General features: G+C 32.9%; 2 protein-coding genes across 4 annotated transcripts in view; one reads left to right on the top strand and one right to left on the bottom strand.

Annotated features, from left to right (window-relative positions):
* LOC149882297 (uncharacterized) overlaps positions 1–14,354 on the top strand; it is a 33,824-nt gene extending 19,470 nt beyond the window's left edge. The window contains exons 6-7 of one of the 3 annotated variants that reach the window (XM_090066873.1): positions 13,769–13,886; positions 13,952–14,354. In XM_090066873.1, coding sequence (XP_089922999.1) covers positions 13,769–13,886; positions 13,952–13,961 — 128 coding nt within the window. In that variant the 3' untranslated portion in view covers positions 13,962–14,354. The remainder of the gene's footprint in view (positions 1–13,768; positions 13,887–13,951) is intronic. The other 2 variants (XM_090066872.1, XM_090066875.1) reach the window with 2 other exon arrangements.
* A 1,334-nt stretch (positions 14,355–15,688) lies between these two features.
* Positions 15,689–16,411, bottom strand: LOC149882296 (uncharacterized). Its single transcript, XM_090065925.1, has one exon. It carries the CDS (start codon positions 16,409–16,411, stop codon positions 15,689–15,691), a length of 723 nt encoding a protein of 240 aa, XP_089922051.1.
* Positions 16,412–23,295: the final 6,884 nt, after the last annotated feature.

Below are 23,295 nucleotides of genomic sequence, written 5' to 3'. Positions count from 1 at the left end.
TAAAAAAATTTTTTCAATTCTTTTTTCAGAGAATTGAAAAGAAATAAAAATATTAGAAAAATGATTCTGGGTTAAATAAATTTCTTGCTATAATAAAAATGGAAAACAAAACGTTGAAAGAATTAAAAGAAATCGCTAAAGAGCAAAAAATAAGAGGATATTCTAAAATGAGAAAGGCTGATCTTGTAAGAGTCTTGCAACCTTCAAGACCTGTGGTAAAGCCTCCTATTGCTCCGAAACCAACAATCATCCCACCAAGACCTGTGGTAAAGCCTCCTATTGCTCCGAAACCAATTCATTTGCAAAAACACATCCTTGATGAGCCTGTTTCAGATTTAACACCTGTCATAACACCAAAACCAGTCATTCCACCGAGACCTCCATTTATTTCAAGTCTGAAGACAGCTGCAAAAAGTGTAGCGTCGTATGTTAAAACTAAGTTTAATGATATTAAAGAATGGATAGAACCCTACGTTCCTGAAATAGTCAAGGAGAAGGTAAGAGAATCAGTGAAACAAATCGATAAAAAGATACAGTCTATCAAATCACTTGTATTAAAAACAGTGTATAAACAACCCTTGCCAAAGCCTTATAAAATAAAATTCAAGTTGACTGAACACGCGTTGGGTAGTACTGTTAGGTTATATTCTTACGAGCCTTCTTCTCAATATCAAGACATTGCATCCTTTTTTAATTTGGTAAGAGAGTCTGCCATTCAAACCATAGAAGGAGAAAGGAATACAAAAGTAAGAATTATTTTAACGTGTAAAATGAAATCTGTAAGCATGATGACTGGTGAAGAAGTGACTCGTGAAGCAAGCTTTTCATCCAGCTCGGAAATTATTCGAGCAGCTACAGATGTAAGAGAGTTAATGAGCGAAATGGAAGAAAAAGTCTTGGAAAGTAGTGTTAAATACAACGCTTTAGGTTCTAATAGCATCCTATCTAAGATTTTAAGAATGGATATAAACTTTATCGATTACACACCTCTCAGCGGTGGATCCTACATTGAGCTGACTGACGATCTAAAAGACAAAAAGGCAATCATCAACATGAAAAACAACGACAATCAATGCTTTAAATGGTCAGTTACAAGAGCGTTGAATCTGAAAAATAAAAACAACGAAAGAATTGATGAAGACTTGATTGAAAAGTCAAAAGAGCTGAATTGGGAAGGAATGGAGTTTCCTGTGAATTACCATAATATTGGCAAGTTTGAAAAAAATAATCCAGACATTAGCATCAACGTTTTTGAGTATGAAAATAAAAAACCCAACCCTTTGAAAGTATCTGACTTTCTCGATCGAAAGCATAATGTTGATTTGCTGTATATTAAAAACGAAGACACAGAACATTACTGTCTCATTAATAGTTTCAGTCGATTTGCCGGCTCCTCAGCATCAAAAGGTAAAAGAAAACAACATTTTTGCAGAAGGTGTCTTCAACGTTATGATCAAGAAGAAAAGCTTCAAAAACATCGAGAAGATTGTTATAAAAACGCGTCAATGAGAATTGAACTTCCTAAAAAGGGTGCAACTCTTCAGTTTAAAGGCATCGGAAAGTCAATGAGGGTTCCATTTATCGTATATGCTGACTTTGAAAGCTTTATCAAGCCGATAGACACGTGCGCTCCCAACTCAAACCAGTCTTACACAAAAAAGTTTCAAAGACACATTCCAAGTTCCTTTTCCTATTACATTAAATGTTTTGATGAAACCGTTTATGATGCTGAACCATCCATTTCCGAATCGTCAAACGAGAACCAAGACGTGGCTCAATTTTTTGTTGAAAGTTTGGAAAAAGAAATAAAAGAAATTTTCGGAAAAATCGAGAAAAAAAAGATGGTTTTGACAAAAGAGGACGAAAATAATTTCAAATCCGCAACAGTTTGCCACATTTGCAATAAAAATCTCAAAGACGACAAAGTACGCGATCACTGTCATTTTACTGGAAAATATCGAGGAGCGGCTCACGACGATTGTAATAAAAAATTTCAAGTTCCAAAATTCATCCCAGTCGTTTTTCATAACTTGTCTGGTTACGACGCTCATTTGATCATCAAGAAATTAGGTGGAAAGATCACTTGTATACCCAACAATGAAGAAAAATATATCAGCTTCTCGAAAAAAATCAAAGTGGGAGAGTACATTGGAAAAGATGGAAAACCAAAAAACAAAAAAATTGAATTGAGGTTCATCGACAGCTTTAAATTCCTTTCCTTCAAATTGGATACTTTGTCTAAAAATTTAAAGCCAGAGCAGTTTAAAAGCCTTGCATTACATTTTGAAGGTGAAAAATTTAATTTGCTTTGTAAAAAAGGTGTATACACTTACGATAGGGTGAACGGATTCGATAAATTTCAAGAAACGCAATTACCACCAAAAGAAGCGTTTTTCTCAAAACTTAGACACGAGGGAATAAGTGACGAAGAATACGCGCATGCGCAAAAGGTTTGGAACACGTTTCAATGCAAAACGTTCAGAGATTATCACGATTTGTACAACGTGTCGGATGTGTTGATACTGGCAGATGTCTTTGAAACTTTTAGAGACACTTGTATGGAACATTACGGTCTTGATCCTGCTTGGTATTACACCTCCCCTGGTTTGGCTTGGGATGCTATGCTAAAGAAAACTGAAGTTGTAATAGAGCTTATATCCGATATTGATATGCTCAACATGTTTCGAAAAGGAATACGCGGAGGAATCTGCATGATCTCCAATCGATATGGAACTGCTAACAACAAATACATGAGTGATGATTATAAACCCTCAGAACCTTCGAAATTCCTTCAATATTTAGACGCCAATAATCTTTATGGATATGCTATGAGCAAACCTCTTCCAGTTAGAGGATTTAGATGGATGACTGAGGATGAACTTTTAAATTGGAAATCCGTGCCTTGCATTCTCGAAGTCGATTTAGATTATCCTGAAAGTCTTCACGATTTACACAATGATTACCCTTTAGCTCCTGAAAGAATGCTCGTTGGAAAAGTGGAAAAGTTAGTTCCCAATTTAAACAACAAAGAAAAATATGTTATTCACCATGAAAACCTAAAACTCTATGAACGAATAGGGTTGATCACTACAAAAATTCATCGAGGTATCACCTTTGAAGAAGAACCTTTCATTAAAAAGTATATTGATCTCAACACCGATAAGAGAAAAGAAGCTACAAACGAATCTGATAAAGAATTTTTCAAACTCATGAACAACTCTGTCTTTGGGAAAACCATGGAGAATATTCTAAAACGCGTTGATGTTAGACTCATTACCACGAGAAAAGAAGCTATAAAATTATCTAAAAAAATTAAATATAAACGAAACACCATTTTTGATGAAAACTTAATCGCGGTTCACATGGAAAAGGCATTTGTTTTTTAAGACAAACCTGTTTTCTTGGGAATGAGCATCCTAGACATCAGCAAAACCCTCATGTATGAACATCACTACGACTACATGAAACCTAAATACGGGGATAAGCTGAAATTACTCATGACTGATACTGATTCGCTCTTTTATGAAATAGAAACGGAAGACTTTTACAAAGACATTGCTGATGACGTTGAAAGCAAGTTTGACACGAGCGAATTCGCGAAAGATCATCCTGCCGTTCAAAACTTTGCATTTGACGTTGGGTTTAAAAATAAAAAGGTCATCGGTAAGTTTAAGGATGAAACAGGTGGTAAGCAAATTAAAGAGTTTGTTGGGCTTCGTCCTAAGCTCTACTCTTATGAGGTCTTTAATGAAAAAGAAGAACACAAAAAATGCAAAGGAATTCAGAAATGTGTTGTTGAAAAGCACATCACTCATCAAGATTATAAAGAATGCTTAATGACTAAAGAAGAACAGCTCAGAAAAATGAACGTCTTACGATCTCATCATCACGATGTCTACACCGAAGAAATCAACAAAGTCGCACTCAGCTCTAACGACGACAAAAGGATCATTTTGGAAGATGGAATACACACGTTGGCTTATGGTCACTACAAATTAAAAAAGGTAAGTAATAAAGGCGAGTAACAAAAATGAAGGATTTAAAAAATAACAAAATAAAAAAAATGAGAAACAAAAAAATAAATGTGGAGGGAATTGTTTTACCAAACGAGGCTTTATCCACTATTCAGTTGATGGAAGCAGCAAAAAAACTAAAAATAAAAAACTTTCGAGGAGTTTTTGTCAGAGACGCGTTACCAAAAAAGCCAAGAAAAAAAGAATGTGGAATTGTTAACACGGGGGATTCGAGCACAGATGGGTTTCATTGGGTGTGTTGGTTCAAAGACGGAGACAAAAAATACAGCTTTGACTCTTACGCTCAACCACCTCTCGTCGAGCTCGTTGACTATTTGAAAAGTCCTGTCTTTTACAACAGTGAAAGGGTTCAATTTGGAAACACGTCTTATTGCGGTCACTTGTGTCTTTACGTCTTGAAAAAATGCGAAGAGGGAGACAGCTTTCAAGACGTTGTCAATACCCTTTGGTGATTTTTTAAAAGTTTTACTCATTTAAAAAATTTTTCACAATTAAAAAATGATTGACAAATTCAACAGAAGCGAAATCAGTGTTTATTTTGATAGTCTTGCATCAGACTCAGCCAGCAACGTTTATATTAAAACGGACGGATCGAGCACCATCACTGCAGATTTGGATTACAACTCTCATAAAATCATCAACCTGGGTGAACCCACCAACGCACACGATGCCGCTACGAAAAATTACGTAGACAATCACGTGGCAGGTGGTACTGGAACTGTAGTGGGAACTGCAGATTTGGATTTGAACTTTCACAAGGCGATCAATTTGAACGAACCGACCAATCTTCATGACGCCGCCACCAAAAATTACGTCGATGTGAGTTCGAGTCTATGTGTTAAAACGGACGGATCCAGCACGATCACTGGAATCATCGACATGAACTCTCACAAGATGATCAATGTGAGCGATCCAACCAATTTAAAAGACGCAGCGACAAAAGGGTATGTAGACACCAAAGTCGCTTACAACGCTATTTCATACACCGACATCAACATGACAGCTCACAAATTGACTAATCTGTCGGAACCTACATCAGCTTCGGATTCAGCTACGAAAAATTACGTAGACACGCATGCTTCAGGTGGTACGACTGTGGGCACTGCAGATTTGGATTTGAATTCACACAAATTGATCAACGTGACTGATCCAACCAACGCACAAGAGGGAGCGACGAAAAGCTATGTGGACGTCTTGACGCAAAAATCCAACTTTTTAGGTTTGATTCCAAATTCAAGCTTTTCATCTTTGGGGTTAAAATCGCAAACGGTGGCTGCTGGTCTGACAGATGCGGCTACGGCCTTCACCTACTCTGGAGGTCCTGGAATTTTAAGAAGGTTGTGGTTGGCTATTAATGGAACCGTCACAGGAGGATTAAGCGTCCCTGGAAACGTTTTTCTTCGAATTCATACAGACGGGGAGATTAACGTGGGGAATTATTCAGAAACCACAGATGCTGTAGGTACAGACCAAATTGCTCTTGCTTGCGACTTGCTTTTTTCTCCTTTGGGTGGATCCTATTACGCCAACTCTTTGCAGGGATGTAATGTTTACAGTAACACTTCTTTGGGAGGCTATTTCACACTCGACATGCCTTTCAACACAAGCATCGAAATAAAATTGAGGAACAAAACAGCTTCATCCATTACCTACTGGATTCAGCCCTTCATCACCACGCTCTCCTCCATTCCACCCTCTTTACCGTTTTACAAATTGTACTCGAGGACTTTCCGTTATTTCCAAACCACTTACGGAGACGAATACGTGCTACACAGCTCCAAAGGACGTGGCAATGGCGTGTTTCTGAAATACATAAGAATGCACATCATTGGCGCCTCTGGAAACTGGTGGGAGTCTAGAGTCAGAATGTACGATGCCAATTTACCTCCAGGTAATGGATCTGTGCTCAGTCCTTGGACACCTTACAGCGCAAACAATTACACCACTTTCCCCGGGTATGACAGCGACAGTCAATGTATTTTCTCCTCTTCTGGATTAGAAGATTTTTACTTGTCCTCATGGAACGGATCAAACATCAGTTCTCTTAACAACAAGTCAACGGGACTGCTGTACCAATCCAATGCTTCCATCGGTTCCACCACCACCATTTCCTTTTACAGAAATTTTGCAGAGGCAGACTCCATGCCAAGCGTTGCACCTGGAAGAAGACTCGTTGTCACGCTCAACTCTGGTGATGCTCAAGTTGGTCAATCCGGAAGCTTTTATCTCGTTCTCGGTCAGGTGTTTATTTACGCTTAAAAATTCGAAGAATTTCACAATTGAAATTCCATTGATCCAAAGTATCTAATGCACAGATGAAAAAAAATTGAAAATGACTTAAATAAATTTTTTCTTGTTATAAAAATGTCAATGAGTAATAGAGAAGAAGACGACGATGTTGATACATATAGTAACAATTGGAGTAACATTTATGCTTATTATCAACCAGAAGATGATAGTTCAGAAGAATCTGAAGATGTTGATCCTGAAGATTTACCTTACAATGAATCTGCGATGAATGATCCTGAAGATGTTGATCCTGAAGATTTACCTTACAATGAATCTGCGATGAATGATCCTGAAGATGTTGATCCTGAAGATTTACCTTACAATGAATCTGCGATGAATGATCCTGAAGATGTTGATCCTGAAGATTTACCTTACAATGAATCTGCGATGAATGATCCTGAAGATGTTGATCCTGAAGATTTACCTTACAATGAATCTGCGATGAATGATCCTGTATATTTAGATTACAATGCGATGAGTATTGAAGAACAAAATGAATATAATGATTTTTTATATAATGAATTGTTAGAAGATCTGCGTGATGAAGGCTATGAAACGAGAGAAAACAGCTACACCATTCACATCGAAGATGATGAAAGCGAGGATGAGGAGGAGAAAAAAAATAAACTAAAGATTAAAGCATTGCGTAAAGGTTTTCAAAAGGATAAATATAGAGTGTGTGCTTCTGCTGCTTAAATAATAAGAGAAACGCGAAGAGAAAAATATAAACATCTTTTTCCATACTTGAACTACTACAAAGAATAAATTAAGTCATTCACAACCTTTTTTCATAATGTCATCTCATTATGAAAATGCACAAAAATGGAAATACGCAAAAAATCTGCGCAAAGAAAAAAAATCTGCGCAAAAATGGAAATACACAAAAATCTGCGCAAAAATGCCAATGAGCCAGAACCCGCTTTTTATAGTAGTAATACCAGTCAAATATATGTTTTAGATTTAGTTTTTAACTTTTCATATAAAACATTAATACCATCTATTTTTCCTTGTGAATTAAATATTGCTAACTCATCGTCTTCTTGCCAGCGAACACTATTAAGACTTTTTGATGTTTTTCTAAGTGGCATGGGTACAGTAGGAACTAAGCTTGGCTTTATGCAATTTAACATAGTTAAGCGTATATTATATGTTTTAGATTTAGTTTAGCGTAATTTGCTCAAACATACTTCTGCTTAATGAGAAGAATTTGTTATAGTGAAGCTCACATTGATATAGTTAAAATTATTCATTAATTTGCCATTATATCTAACTTAATTTATTGAACGAATCCTGAACAACCATTCATGCTAACTCTTTTCATTTTTAAGATACCTTGATTTTTCTTAAGGACAGATAAATGTTTACTCCTGAAATCAATCTTAGAGAGGGGTGGTTGAACGTACTTGAAAATAAGATTTTTTCATTTTCAAAAAGCATTCCATACAAGAGAAAAAGTGTAAAGGTTTTAAGCAAATGAATTTATTCTTTAAAGATGTAACTTTCTGAAGCAATATAAGGCATTTGAGTTTGGTGCTTGTTCTCAAAATTCAAGAGTTCTCAAATGTAGTCAAAATATATGAAATCACTGTCAGGAAGTAGGTTTGTTCATTATAAAAGTATATCAGGAGCGCTGATTTGAATGCCCACCACCGTGCCAAATGATTTAGCATTACACTGCTTTGTGCATTATCTAAGTATTCAAACACTGAAACAGTTTAAATTTCCTATGGTTAGCAATGAGGAATCTTTAGCTACTTCTTTTTTTATCACGACATTTCTTTAAAAGTTTATATGATAAAATATTCCCATTATTTGTTGTAACTTCGATGGTCACAGTTTTTTTGTAGTCTGCCACTAACTGGTCACTAGTCTCCAATTGTATTATAGGAAGATTAATGGCATTGGAAAGCATTTGTATTGCTATTTTTAAGAATCACAAGTATTAAGTGCCTATTCTTTAATTGGTTCTTTTTCCATTTGCATATATGACAAGGTTAGGTAGTGTTAATAGATAATCCATATGTTAATTGATAATCCTTAAAGCTAGCTACAAATGTGTGTTTTATTTTATGTAGACCATGATTATTTTTTTAAATGAAAAGATTGTAGTCATATTTATTAACATAGAGTGCCAACGCTAATATGATAAATCATTATCTAAAAATTAAGTAAATCCATTATGTTAAATAAATCTGGCCCAGTTGATTTTAGTTTTAATATATACAAAATATACAAATCAAATACAAAATATACTAAATATACTAACAAAATTTAATTAAATCAATTTAACCACATACAGGATGCCGTGTCTTCTACGAATATCAAATCTAAATCTACACATCTAAACAAGCTAAATGACTTTTTTTAATGTCTCAAATTAAACAACACAACCTAATGGTGATTCAAATAAACAGGGTGCAACTAATTTTAAAAAGTTGTTTAAATCAAAAAACTGCATGTCTGCATGGGTATCCAGAGCTTGTTTTTTTTTGTGTGCTTTTTTACTAATTTTTTCTGGAGTTACAAATGGTCTAGTGTCGACACTGGATTAAGCCTATTTGAAAAAAAACTGAAACCCATTTTGTTTGAAGCTGCTTCAAATGCTTCAGTATTAATTAGCAAAAATGTAAAGCCATTCAACAGGCAATATAAGGCCTCCAGTAAAATGTGCCGTCAGTGTTGTCTTTGTACGAGCATCAAAGCATCAATTGTTGCAATAGGATTGAGCAGGTCGGACCAAGGTGGGCCAGGGTGGACGGTAATTTTTAAGGGTGACATTTTTGGCGCTATCAAAGATTGCTCGGTCGATACTGCAATCTTTGATCGGCCAAAATATTGGCCCTATCAAAGACAATATTGAAGTTTTTTTTTAAGCAACATACTCTTAATCAATCAAGATATTAGAAAGTTAACATGTAATACTTTAATTGCAAAAAACTGTCAATTTCTATCTTAAAACATAAATTTTACAATACATCAAAAAAAGTATCCAAAACTTCTATGGAACATGAAAGTGAAGTGGGGTTAACTACAAAAAAAAAAAAAAAAAAATTTAAAAAATTTGTGTGCTTCGTTTACAAGTTTGCTGCAAAACCATTATTTACAATTAAGTTTGGTTCAAAACTTATTTTCTGAAAGTATCAAAATTTTGGATTTTTTTTTATTACTATAGTTTATGTATTTTTTATTTTCTTTATTGTATTCTAATATGAAGCAAATCGAAAAGAGTGGGGCTACATTTAGATAAAGAAAAAAGACAAGAGAATTAGAATTAAAAAAGAGCGAAGGTCTTTCTTTAACTAAAATACTTAAGAATCTTTTTTAACAACTGTCAAATTGAAAAACTTCAGTTTACGGCAAAGTAAATAAATAAAAAGTTACGGCTGTTGACTTAAAAGATATTAGTTTGTGGACAAGCATTACCAACGATGAAATACAAATGTTACTGGTATGTTTATGGCTATCTGTAGTTCAATATTTAGATTCTGATTTGACTTAAGTGGCTTGTGAGCGTGCCTCAATCAAAGTACAAGTTGAAGATTTACACGCGGGTGGTTTATACCGAGCTCTGTTTAGATATTGGTTGACATAAACTTTTTAAAAAAATTAGTTGTCCTGCTTTTGTTGAAGAAAACAATTTTAAACTCTGTTAAGGGATTCTATAAATGGTTGATGAAATGAGTCTCTTTTTTTTTTCCTTTAACGAACAACAATATTAAGTGCAACCGTCCCTTTAACGAACGACAATATTAAGTGCAACCGTCCCTTTAACGAACGACAATAGTAAGTGCAACCGTCCCTTTAACGAACGACAACAGTAAGTGCAACCGCCCCCCCTTTATCAATCAAAAGTAAACTTTTGTAAGTTTTGTTTTTGAGTGAAAAATTTCTTTTACTCAAATTAATTCAAAGATTATTTTTTTCATACTTTTATAAAATTTTTTAAGCTTGCTCGATAGATATCTTGAGTTCTTGCATCATATTATTTTCTCAAGAATATCTATACGCAGTTTGTGAAAATATTTTCATAAATTTTCAATATGATTTAAGTCGGGTTAATGTGCCGTTCTTAACTCAAGTAAAAAAATTTTCTAAAAGATCTTTGTAGCTCCAATTTTCGATCTAATAAAATGCATTGCGTAGAAAGAAAATGCGGCCTATTCCATTACTGTTCCCTCCTCCCAATTTCCCCATGATTTTTTGTCAAATTATGTTATTAATATTTTAAAACCATCAAATCTATCTAATTGAAATTGCTTTTGCTGGAAAAAAAATTCAGTTTTTGTCTTGTTGTTGGTATTCCAAAAGACGCCAAACGCCAAAAGCTGAAAAATTAGGCTTCCGCTTATTTGTTAAGTGAAACCTTAGGGTAAAAATAGTAAAAAAATAAAAATAGTAGATATCACTTAAGTTTATAAAATTATATACTACATGATGATAGAAACTTTTGGTTTTTTGCAAATTTTGGATTGAATAAACGCAAATCTTTGTAAGCAACAATTTTTGCTTTTACTTTCTCCTTTAAAACCCTTCCGCATTGTAATAACTAAATAGCAAAAGCTAATTTAAGGTACACAATTTAGCCTATATACTTTATATAGCCTATATGTATACAATATTGGACAAAGCATGGTGGACTCAATTTTAAGACTCAAATTTAAAACAAAATTTTATAAAAACTGAAAAAAAAGTAATAAAACAATTGAATATATCATTATTTTAAAAGTTTATAATATTCTAAGCAAAATTATCCCCGTTTTTTTTTTTTTTCTGGCTGAAACATCCCCAAACCATAGAAGACTTTCATGCTTAACACTCTCAGTGTTGTATCTGGTGTTTTTTGGTCTCCAGACTCGCTTCTTAGCGTTGCTTCCAAAGAGGTAATATTTTGATTCATCGCTAAAAAGTATGTTTTTCCACTAGTATACAATCCAGTTTTGGTGTGTTTTGGCAAACGCAACTCTTAATTTTCTATTTTTAAAAGAATATTAAGGTTGTCTGGCTAGGCATTCAAGAAAACAGTTTTGCTTTGTTAGCTCTTTGTTTACAGTGAAATGGGAGATTTTTATCGTTCATTTTTTTCCTGTTAACTTTGCGACTTAAATGAATTTTTTGATGACTTAAATGAATCTTTTTTAAGTTGTTTAACAATTTTTCGATTCAGTCTTCTTTAATGTCCGCCCCAAGTGAGTATTTCATAGTAGTCACAAGATCTAAATAATTTTACACTTTTCCTCACAGTCGACTTAGCCATATTATATTTTCTATAAAATTTCAACTTGACGTTTTCCACTTTTAAAATCTCTAATAAAATTTTGTGTAAACACTTTGAATTTGTCGTAAACCATTTTTAATTACAATTCTTTACGCAAGTTTATCACAAGTTTAATCTACTTTTTATTTAATTGAAAAAAATAATATGAAAAAATAATACATAACACGTTTGCAAGATCTATTTAATTATATATAATTGAGTACCGCTATGATACAAGTGAAAACAACAGAATACGGTAAGATGAATAAAGAGAATGAAATCCTATAAAAAAATTTTTGATTTGTCCACCTTGTTTTGCCATAAGAAAAGTGTAGCTTTTTTGGGGAAAATTTAGTAAAAACTTTTTTGCAACTTTTTGTATGATTCAAACGTTTTAGAGTTAAGAACTTAATAAGCTACATTTAACCGCAAATTAACGCACCGCGTACATTTCGATTTATTTTAATTGTTATCAATTTTTTATATATTTTGACAGATATATTAAGAATAGAACACATGAACACAGTTACTTCGATGATAATAATAAATTTTGACTTTGAGAATAGTAAAAAAAAAAAAAAAACTAAAACCAAAAGTATGGTTCGTGTAACAAAATAAAGTAAAATGATTATTATTGTTATGCACACTAATACAGCTTAACTTGAAACATTTTTTTCTTATCAATAACTAGTGTTACCACCTCTTGATGTTCTACAGCCTGACAGCGCCATGGTATACTTTCAATTAGAGATTTAATTGTTTCTTGAAGGATATTTACCAACACGCGGAAGAGAATTTGTAGCAGCTCGTCTAGGCGGTTAGGTGGTGGATGTTGGCTTCTAACACAGCGTCTCATTATGTCTCAAAAATGCTCTATTGAGTTCATATCTGAACTGCAAGCTGGTCATTCCAAAACTTCAATATTAACATTATCTAAGTATTCAGTAACAATATGTGCCGTATGTGGTTTAGTATTATCCTGCATAAAAAGGAATCCATCTCCAATGTACAGTATAAAAGGTACCACAAAAGGTTCTAAAATTTTTGTCATGTATTGTTGAGAAGCCAGACGTCCACCATCAACAATGAAAAGCTTTGTGCGAGCTGTTAAAGATATTCCACCCATACCATCAATGAGTCGCCTTTATATAAAGTGGTTTATCGAATGTGACAAGCGAAATATCTTTTATTTGGTCTTCTCTACACTCTTGGGCGGCAATCAGAACTTACAAGAGAAAAGCTTGACTCATCTGTAAATAGGGCTGTCCCCAATCATGTATTTCCCAATTCATAGGTCTCATTGCAAAAGCCAGCCTTTCTTCGGTGATCAACAGACAATCAGGGACCAGTAGCTATTGCCCGAAGTCTTAAATTTTAACCACAAAGTTTTCTTCTAATGGTATCTTGAGTAACAGCAGTTACATGAACCTTAGCAAGTTGCATTTGGAGACTTTTGCTGTAGGGAATATTTCTCTGAGAGTTCGAAGCAATAATAATCGGTCCTCCACGGCATTGGTAGCTCGTGGCTTGCCTTGGCCAAGTCGTCTACCATGATCATTGGTCTCGACAAACCTTTGTAGAACCCGACCGACTGTTGTATGAAACACTCCAAATCTTCTACCAAGTTTGCGACTTTTTAATCCTTCAATGGACAAAGTAATCATTGCAACACATTCATCACGACTTAAAGTTTGTCAAGAACGCTGCATTGCGAACAGATTTGTTGCTCAAATGACAGTTTTCTTTTCTATTATTAAAACAATTTAAAACCACTGCATATTTTTCTTTTAGAAGTGAGGTTTAATTTAGCAAAACATGCTACTTGTAGAAAGCTAATATAACTTCGAAATTGAATAAGGGAAACCGAATAAAACCTACGAAAGAGCCCAATGAATAGAGCCTAATACATGTTCAAAAGTCCGCTTTGTTCTTATTTGGTGTTCATATTTATAAACAAAAATGAATTAAAAATTTCCTAGGATGTATATACCCATTGATGAGTAAATTAATCTTTTTGACGCAACAAAAACTGTTTTTAAAATACTTTGTGACTTGGGATTGACCAAAGATATTTTGACTTTAGCTTCTCTGCTTTTCTCCATCTCAAATACGAATTAATTATATACATAACCAAATTCTGTAAATCATGTGGGTGTCAATGATTTTAGTTTGATTACAATTTGTTTTTTAGGATTTGGTTTAGCACCAAAGAGTAGTTTGTTTGATGTTGGTGCTGCTGTTGGAGCTGCTACAACTGGAGCTGCAATTACGTTAGTGGCTTTAGTTACATATTGCATTGTATTTTTCAGGTAAGCTATTTACTTTTGTTTTTTTAGTTTTAAGATAAAAAAAGCACTAGAAAGAGTTTTTTTAGTTTTTATTAGAAGAAGAACAGCGAGTAAATTGGAAACGAAATTGGAATTGGAAACGAAAATTGATCGATATAATCACGAAAGACGCGATTATCAAGAAATGGATCCGGTACAAAAAGAGAATTACGCGAGCTATTTGACTGAAGATTACGAAGTACTCGAAATACAGAAAAACAGGTAAATCACTGGGAACCATGTATGATCACAACTTATTTTCATCGAAGAATAGCGTATTAAAGATGAAGATGTTTTATAGTTAATCTTCTAAGATCCTATGATGACGCTATTTTCAACTAATTTTTTAAGAAAATATTGTTGTATGTTAACAGATAATTTGATTTCTATTATGATTTAACAAAAAATATTTACGAAAACAAAAAATATCATTTTCACTTCAAAACAAAATGAACTTTGATTTCTATTATAATTTAACAAAAAAATATTAACAGAGAGAAAAAGTATATTACCATTTCAACTTCAAAACTAAAGGAAACTATCCAAAATACTTATTAAAACTAATGTGTCTTTGATATGTTCTTTGGATCATTGTTCTGTTGGAACGTCCACCAAAGCGGCATTATTTTATCTATTAAAGGAAGTTTTTTCCCCAGAATTGAATAAAATACGTATTTATCCATCCCAGTAAGCATTGGACGTCCTTAGACGTCCGGTGGACGTCCTTAGAAAACATAGGACGTTCTTAGACGTCCACTGAACGTCTAAGGACGTCCATGTTTACTGGGATTATATCTTCTATGCCTAAAAATACACCCAATTAATCAAGTCTTTGCCATCCTAACGTTTCACGGTTCATATAATTTACGCATTTACCCGATTTCCGATGGTGGGATGCTCTAGAGTAAGTTACTTATTCTTAACTGAATATATTTCTGTTGTTGAACATATATATATATATATATATATATATATATATATATATATATATATATATATATATATATGACTTGAGTGTTGACATCTTGTATAAGAGTGTATGTTACATCAATAAGAAAACATCAAGTAATACGTATTTTCTAAATACAAATGTTAATTTATTATGAAAATATTTCGCTGGATTATAGTTACCAGCATCATCAGCTCGTAAAATTATTTTAAGTTACAAAAAAGGGTTTGAAATTAACTGACGTCAGCAGTTGAATAGCTTCTTTTTTTTTATCCTTACGTAAAAATGTGAAAAATAGTCTCCAAAATTTAGTTTTAACAAATTGCCCATTATCGAGACTAACACTGCCATTTAGAGGGGAACATTGGTGCCTTTGCATCTCAAGAGCTTCACGGACCTTCCAGTCAAATTTTTTTGTCTCTACTATAAGAGTTTTAGTTTTCTCCCAATTAATTTCTTCTGAACATGATTTATTATGTGTGGCTATTGCAAACTGATGATGTTTGCCCTCGTTTAAGCTCTTTTGATGTTGTTGGGTTCGATTTCTAATTTGCAACTTCGTTTTGCCATCGTATTTTTTTAAACAGTTTCATTCAATTAAGTAAGCTCCAGGTTTGTTTTTGCGTGGTAATTTAGATTTGTTTTTATATGTTAGCAGTGATCTTAAATTAGGATTAGATTTAAACTACTCTTTATCCAACTTTTCAAAATAATTTTCTTAACTTTGGTGACAGTGATGGTATCTACAGTAATGATACTGTATGGAGGGTGTAAAACTTGGATTGAATTTTTTTTTTCTTTATGGACCTTTTTTTACTAATTTGGTTTGCAATTCTTACCAGGTCGCTTTTGTCGTAAGCATTTTCGTTGAATATTTAAAGTAGAAAATCTCATTTTGTAAATATAAATCACTGCATATGGAGTAAGCTTTGTGAACGAAACCTTTATATATTGCGCTTAAAATTTTGGGGTCGTGATTTGAGTGAGGTTTAATTTGAATATTTGTAATGGCTTCTTTTCTGTAAACTTTAAACTCGTAATTACCTTTGGTGTTATTTACTACCGTTACATCGAGGAAGTTCAAAGTTTTATTTTCGCTTTCAATTTCGATTGTGCATTGTGATGCAGGGTGCTGTTTATTCAAAATTAGCTGGAATTGCTCTGCTTCCTGAATTTTCGAAAAACTAGCATGACTATAATCAACATATCTTAGATAGGGTTTTAAATCAAGAGGAGGGTTTAATGTTTTTGCAATTTTAAAAGCATTTTCTTCGTGGTATTGTAGAAAAGATTCCGCCAGTATGACCATAAACGAAAGACCAATAGGACCGGAATTCTCCAATTCATGAATTTTTTCGTTCCACAAGAAATACCACCGATGTAAACAAAGCTCTATCAGCTTTTTAGTTTCCGATATAGTAAGTTTAGTAGAAAATTTGTATGAATCATCTTTATTTAATTGATCTAAAAGAATCAAAGTAGCTTCTTTAATTGGAATTGATGGATAGAGGTTTATAACATCAAATGAAACTTGAACCTCATTTTTTCTATATTCCATAAGTTTGCTTTGTTAATAAAGTAAAAAGAACTTTTTAACAGTGATTTGTTTTTGTTAAAGACAGTTTGTATTGTCTTCACTAAGTAGTTAGATACTCCATAGTTAGGCGTGCCGATAGTTGATACTACTATTCTCATAGGATAGGATTTTTCAGGTTTGTGAGCTTTAATTAGAACATACATACGAGGTGGGATAGAGTCACTTGGATATATATTGTCGTACTCAGTTTTTGAAAATCGTTGCTTTATATTTAGTTGTTAGAGATAGGTTCTGATTTTAGTAGCATAACTTTAAGTAGTACCCTTGCTTTCCATAACTTCTTTAAGAGCATTTTTTTGTTTTCTTGTTAAATTTTGGCTTTTTCATTTTCCCATTTTTAGTTCTTTGAAGACATTTTTTTTCAAATCTTGTGCATTTTAAATCTTGTTGTTATGTTCCAGCTTTAAAGCAAAAGACTCTGTTGTTGCAATAATATCCATATAAGTGATATCTTTCAAAGAAGCTACAAAGTGTGGGCTAAGATTAAGAAGATCGTTTAGGTGTTTTAGAATCTCGGTTCTGCATAGATTTAAAACAGTGTTCTTTGTATACATGGTTAACTGCAGCTTTTATTATCGTGGTTACCTTTAAATTCATTTAGAAGAACATTAAACTTTTTGAATAATCTTTCTTTTAACTTTTTAAACGTTGTTTCGCGGGCTTTTTCAGTGACTTATTCAACTTTTTTGTAGTCTATTTCATCAAGAGTAACTGTGAGTAACTTAAGTAATTTTACGAGTAACTTAAAATAATTTTACGAGCTGATGATGCTGGTAACCATAATCCAGCGAAAATTTCTCACAATAAATTAGTCTTTGTATTTTGCGTATTATTTGATGTTTTCTTATTAATACATATATATATATATATATATATATATATATATATATATATATATATATATATATAGTATTGTAGAAATTATGTTAATATTTCCAGTAAGAGTGCTCAATACAGCGTAGAATAAGTAGAGCGAATATATTATTTTTGTTATTATATAAACTAAATAATTAGCTTGGTTTATATTACATTACTTAAAGTTTGACAGTTCTCCTTGACAGTACTTTTCAACCTTACCGAAAACAAGGAGATAACCCTATGTATATCAACGTCAACTCCAATCACCCACCTAATATCATCAATTCGATATCGAAAATGATTTCTAACCGCATCAGTAATATATCTTCAAATAAAGAGGTTTTTGATAGAGCCGCACCGTTTTATAACAATGCTCTCAATTCTTGTGGATTTAAAGGAAAAAAATTTTTCAATCAAAACACGCCAAAACGTGCTGCAGGATCTCGAAAACGAAACGTTATTTGGTTTTCACTGAACGTTAGAACAAACGTAGTAAAGATATTTTTGGGTTTAATTGATAAATGCTTTCCTAAAGACCATAAATTTCACAAACTTTTTAACCGGAACAACTTAAAAGTTAGTTACAGCTGCCTCCCAAATATTAAGAAAATTATTACTGCTCATAACAAAAGAATTCTATCTAATTCTACTGACAATAATAGCCAATCATACAATGCCGACAAACCGCTGCATGCCCACTAAATGGAAAATGCCTTATTTATATTTGCAATGTTAAATCTCAGCAGCAAGAAAAGGGGCATTATTAAATTGGGCTCACTGAAAAAACCTTTAAAGACAGATGGTATAAGCATAAGAATTCTTTTCGTTATGAAAGTAAAGCAAACTCCACTGAGCTTTCTAAATTTGTAAGGGAGTGCAAATGTAAAGGTTTAGAACCCATCTTTACGTGGAATATTCTCGATCAGGCAGAACCATATAAACCTGGTGGTAATTACTGTAATTTGTGCTTGACCGAAAAGTACCACATTATTACTTCGGAACTAGACTTGCTTAATAAACGAAGCGAACTAACATCAAAGTGCCGTCATAAAAAAAAATTTTTAATAAAAAACTTTAATGTCATCATAGCAGACACTCCATAGCACTTTTTTCGTATTTTTTTCGTCGTTACGTTTTTTTACGGTTTATAACATCTGATGATCGCTATTGCGTGGAACTTTAAGTAATGTAATATAAACCAAGCTAATTATTTAGTTTATATAACAACAAAAATAATATATATATATATATATATATATATATATTACTATGTTACTATATTTTGAGTCAATGTTACCCCTAATTGCGGGGTAATTTTGATCCCAATCTCAATGTTACCTCCGCTTATTATCTCACATCCTATTACTAAACTTTAGAGTGTTCGAAGTAAAAATTAAAATTAAGAAACACCTGATAAAAAGTACAATGAAATGTAACTATCCTGTGAAATGCAAATATATAGCAGTTATGTAGGAAAAGTTAGATATAAACATAATTCAGTTTGTGATAATGGCAAGCATTGATTTGTTACACGTTTTTGCTAACAGTGGCAATTGCTTTTTCTCCGGTTGATTACAACTAGAAGAAGCCAGGTGAACTGTCAGAAAATCCACCTCTGCGTTGCTTGTGAACTAATTTACCTGTAATAGACTTCTTCTTTCTAGCATAAATATTAACTTCTGATGGTGTAATTTGATCTAAGTAATAATAATTTGCTGTTAGTAATAATAATTTCCAATGGTGTAATTTTCTGTGTTATAAACGCGTGGTTTCTATGGACTTTTTTCTGGGAGTTATATCGTGTTTGTTGAGACAGATGGATGTGGAACGTTGGCTTCAATGTTTTCATGTGTATGTTCATAATATGTCAGTGATTAGGACATAGAAAGCTTCTTGCTGGTGCTTTTCATTTTATTTAGTTGATAAATTCCACAAGCCTCGAATGAGTTAATGGTGTTAACTCTGGAAATTGCACCAAAATCCCTTTTGGTGTTAACTCCCTTTTGGTGTTATGCCCCATTTGGTTAAATCCCTTTTGGTGTTAACTCCCCTAATGGTGTTAGCTCTAAAATTATACCAAAATCCCTTTGGATGGGAGATTTCAAGTATTGAGAACCAGTCTCTTGACTTTAACTGAAGTGCCCTATAGCTTAAGATAATTTCAAATTCTTAATTCCCTAGAAAAGATCATCCATGACATTACTAGAAAGCACTTGTTCGCTACAAGCACCGAAAAGAGAAATGTAGCTAAAGTTTTGATTAAAAAATTAATTGGTTTTCGCTAAAAACTGTTGTTTTTACAAAAAAACTGTCATTTTTTTAAAAACTAATTTATGAAACAATATTAACAAATCAACTTAGGTAAACTATTCCGCGTGGGAAGAAGATTCAGTCTTAAGAAGGCAAAGTGAACAGCTGGAGTAAATTCTGCCTCAAGTTCATTCATTATAAGAAACAATTCAGTCAAAACGGGAAGGTTGGCATCGCGTATGTCAGTCAACTTCGCTTAAGATTTCCTTCGGATTTCCATATTTCTTCTGAGGTTTTTTATCATTTTTGTGCTCAGCCTGATAGGTTACAACAAAAAATGTCCAAAGGCTCCAAGAAATCTCGGTGAAAGGCTCCAATTTGACGAAATAATCACAGACCTATAAATAAACTTAAAAACTCACTGGAAATATTTACTAATTAATGTATAAAGGAACATTTTTTAATCCAATAACCGTTCTTTTTAGAAGATTAGGCGAAATAGGGTTGATCGAAAACATTTTGGTTTTCGTTGGCCTAACCAGGAGGTTAGTTATTAGCAAAATACCTGGCGGCTAATTATTAGAAAAACGGAATTTTGTGAATGATCTGGGTTACATATTGCATAGTTATTTGCAGGTAAGCTAAGTTGATATTTATTTTATCACTAGAAAAAGAATTACAAAATAAAAAAAGAAAAAAAAAAAGTACTTTTTTTTTTAAACTTTTTTTAGAAGAAGAGCGAAAAAAGTGAAAACGAAAGTGAACCAATATAACCACGAAAATCGCGGTTATCAAGAAATGCATTCGGTACAAAATGAGAATTATGCGAGCTATTTGACTGAGGAATACGTAGTACCAGAAATACATAGAGCCAGGTGAATCACACAAACCCGAATCACGATCACAATTTATCGGGAAACAGCGTATTAAAGATAAAGAAGTTTTACAGTTAATCTTCAAAGTTTCAATTTACATTTAGAATAACGATGCTATGATGACGCTAGGTTCGGTCCAGTTCTTTGCAAAAACATTATAGTACATTACCTACTACTGTAATTTCAATACCTTAAAATATTGATTTAGATAAAAGAAAATCTAGCATCTACTTTATCTTAGATACATAACTACTCATGCAGAAATTTAACAATAAAATGCAGAAAAAAGAAACATATTATCATTTCAACTCCAAAAGCATAAGAAACTTTAAGAATATATCATTATAAGCACATTAGATCAGTACTAAATGATATGCCTATTGTTCTTTAAAATCTTAGAACATCAATTATGGCATAGAACTAATAAGTTTGTTAATTTATACTTGTTTTACTTGTAACCAGGGAGTTTAAAGTTTTTCAGCATTTCTGAACATATCATAAAAACATAGATAATTATCAAACTGTTTCCAAATATTCTCAATAGGATTAAGGCCAGGATATTGTGCAGGCCATTGAATTTTTGTTTGCATAAAACCATAATTTAATGAGTTTTGATATATGTTTGGGATAATTGACCTGTTGGGGCATCCATCAAAGAGGTATTTCATTAACATTAGGTAATATTTGGTCCTTCTCTAGAGTACACGACTCCTCTAGAGTACACGTGTTTAAACCATTTGTTTAATGGTCTGCTCTCATTTTGTTTACCATTTGAATCTTTTCGTTTAAACTTTGACTCATCCGACCATAATATACTTCTGCTCTGTTTTACCGTCCAACTTCTACGAACCTAGGCGAACTCCAATTGTGGGTTTCGATTCTTTGGCGCTCTGAGTGGCTTTTAAGTTGCACGATAACTATACAACACTGCAACATCCAAACATTATCATACAGTATTTTCTAAAATACTGTGTTCTTGTTTGCAAATTGTATCTTCGGCATTAGCAAAAGCATTTATTTTCACGTAACTAATAACTTTGCAATCAGTGTAAGGAGTACTTTTTTTTGGTCAACTATCTAATTGCTCAGTTTTAAGAGCGCCTTTATAATATTTGTCATTAATGCAAAGTATAACCATATTTGACATTTTCTGCTTTTAAATAATTGAAGTTCAATTGCTCATATCTTTAATGAAATAAACAGCTTAAGACTTTAGTGATTAAAGTAAATAATTCACTTTTTCGTCACAAACCAAATCAAAAAGCGAAGGCTCACTTTTTCTGTTAAGTTGCATATTTTGAAGAAATATGGATTATGTACCTAAGTCCCCTTTCTAAGCAAACTAAAAAGCAGAAACACTAATTTTTGTGAACAAAATGTTATTAAGTCCAGTGTTTCGATTATTTGTCTGCGTTTGTCAAAAAAATCAGAACTTCGTTGGAAATTCGTGGAAAGAAATCAACCAAGCCGGATTTTGATTGACGGAATTTTTAAAAATTGCGTTGGCTTCGGATTTCCGCGAAGAAATGCAATCAAGTACGAAGCGTTAAATATTACTTTTCGAAATATAGTCGGATGTCCAACAAGATGTCGATTTTTTTGACATCTGAGGAAGTTTTCGGAATTGACACTATTTCAACGGTTTTTACGGTATTTTCAATCACTGTCGACCCCCCCCCCCCCTCCTCTCTCTCTCTCTCTCTCTCTTTTACAGAAGAAACAAGTAAAAAAGTTATATTTTTAAAAAAAAGGTCGTTTTTTTTAAATTTTTTTAATACAGTAATAGTAATAGTTAAGCAACTTTTATTAACAAATAGGATACCAAACAGTAAGTAATCTGTACAAAATGTAGAAGAAATGTTTTAAAAAGATTTTTCTGTATGAACTTCAGAGTCTAAAATTCAATTTTTATCGATTTTGTATAAAGTTCCTTCATTAGTTTTACAGCACGTTCAGTTATTTGATTAGATCTGGGAATATCAGTTAATGACTCTTCGAATGACAAATACGTCTGCAAACAATAAATTGTCCTCTTTCATTTTATCTTGTTGATTGAGGTAAACAGTTGATTAAAGAACGCTTCATTGTGGTACTGAACCGAGCATTCGGCCATTTTTAGCAGATGAAATGCTTTAGCGAGGATGCTGCGCCACTCTGGTATCAAAAACAATGCTATAACTGCATATATCGCACCTGAGTTCTATCTGGTCTGGTGTAAATATGGGAGTTTCTTCCAGCTGATTCGAGGCCAACGTGGAGTTGTTTTGTAAAGACGATATAGTTCATCTTAAAATTTAAAATTATCTTGCCATCCAGGGTTTTCACTAGCGCTAACATCATCTATCGCAACGAGGTGGTAATCAGCATGATGAGAGACATGGTTTTCTGTTAATTTGTTAATGAAGGAATAGCTGAGTTCTGGTTTGCTCGTTGGCTCTTGAATAAAAAAATTCATGATATGCTTCGGAAGGAGGTCGAGTACATGGTGCTGACAATTAATCCCATTTTTAAAGTTGGGAGAAAATGAGTTATTAGTTTTATTAAGTAATGATTACTTTTAAAATATATTTTATGTTTTAAAATTTTTTCTAAATAATTTGTTTAAATATAAATTATTTAAAGAATTAGTTATTATTTCTTTAAAAAGTAAAGCTAAATGTTTATGTAATTTTTACTTTTAGAAAAAAATCAAAAACATTCTCCAAACGTTTAGTATGGGAGATAGAATAAAATAATTCTAACCTCGCGATACTGTGGCTTCTAAAAGCCCTTACTCAAGACATTCTTTATGAGCTTTGTAACCCCGTGCAGACGACTATATTTACTATGGTTCTGTCTCAGATTATCATAAAAGTATTTTCC

This window comes from Hydra viridissima, unplaced genomic scaffold (genome assembly GCF_058129835.1).
Source record: "Hydra viridissima isolate aposymbiotic clone 2 unplaced genomic scaffold, HvirCarnegie_v1 scaffold_11, whole genome shotgun sequence".
In the NCBI taxonomy this organism is placed as follows: Eukaryota; Metazoa; Cnidaria; class Hydrozoa; order Anthoathecata; family Hydridae; genus Hydra; species Hydra viridissima.
Note: the sequence above shows the minus strand (reverse complement) of the source record. Positions and strands in the feature narration are given on the sequence as shown.

What these genes read in the sequence shown, in the direction of transcription:
- LOC149882296 (XM_090065925.1), bottom strand. Translation starts at nt 16,411, where the DNA reads ATGGAATATAGAAAAAATGAGGTTCAAGTTTCATTTGATGTTATAAAC.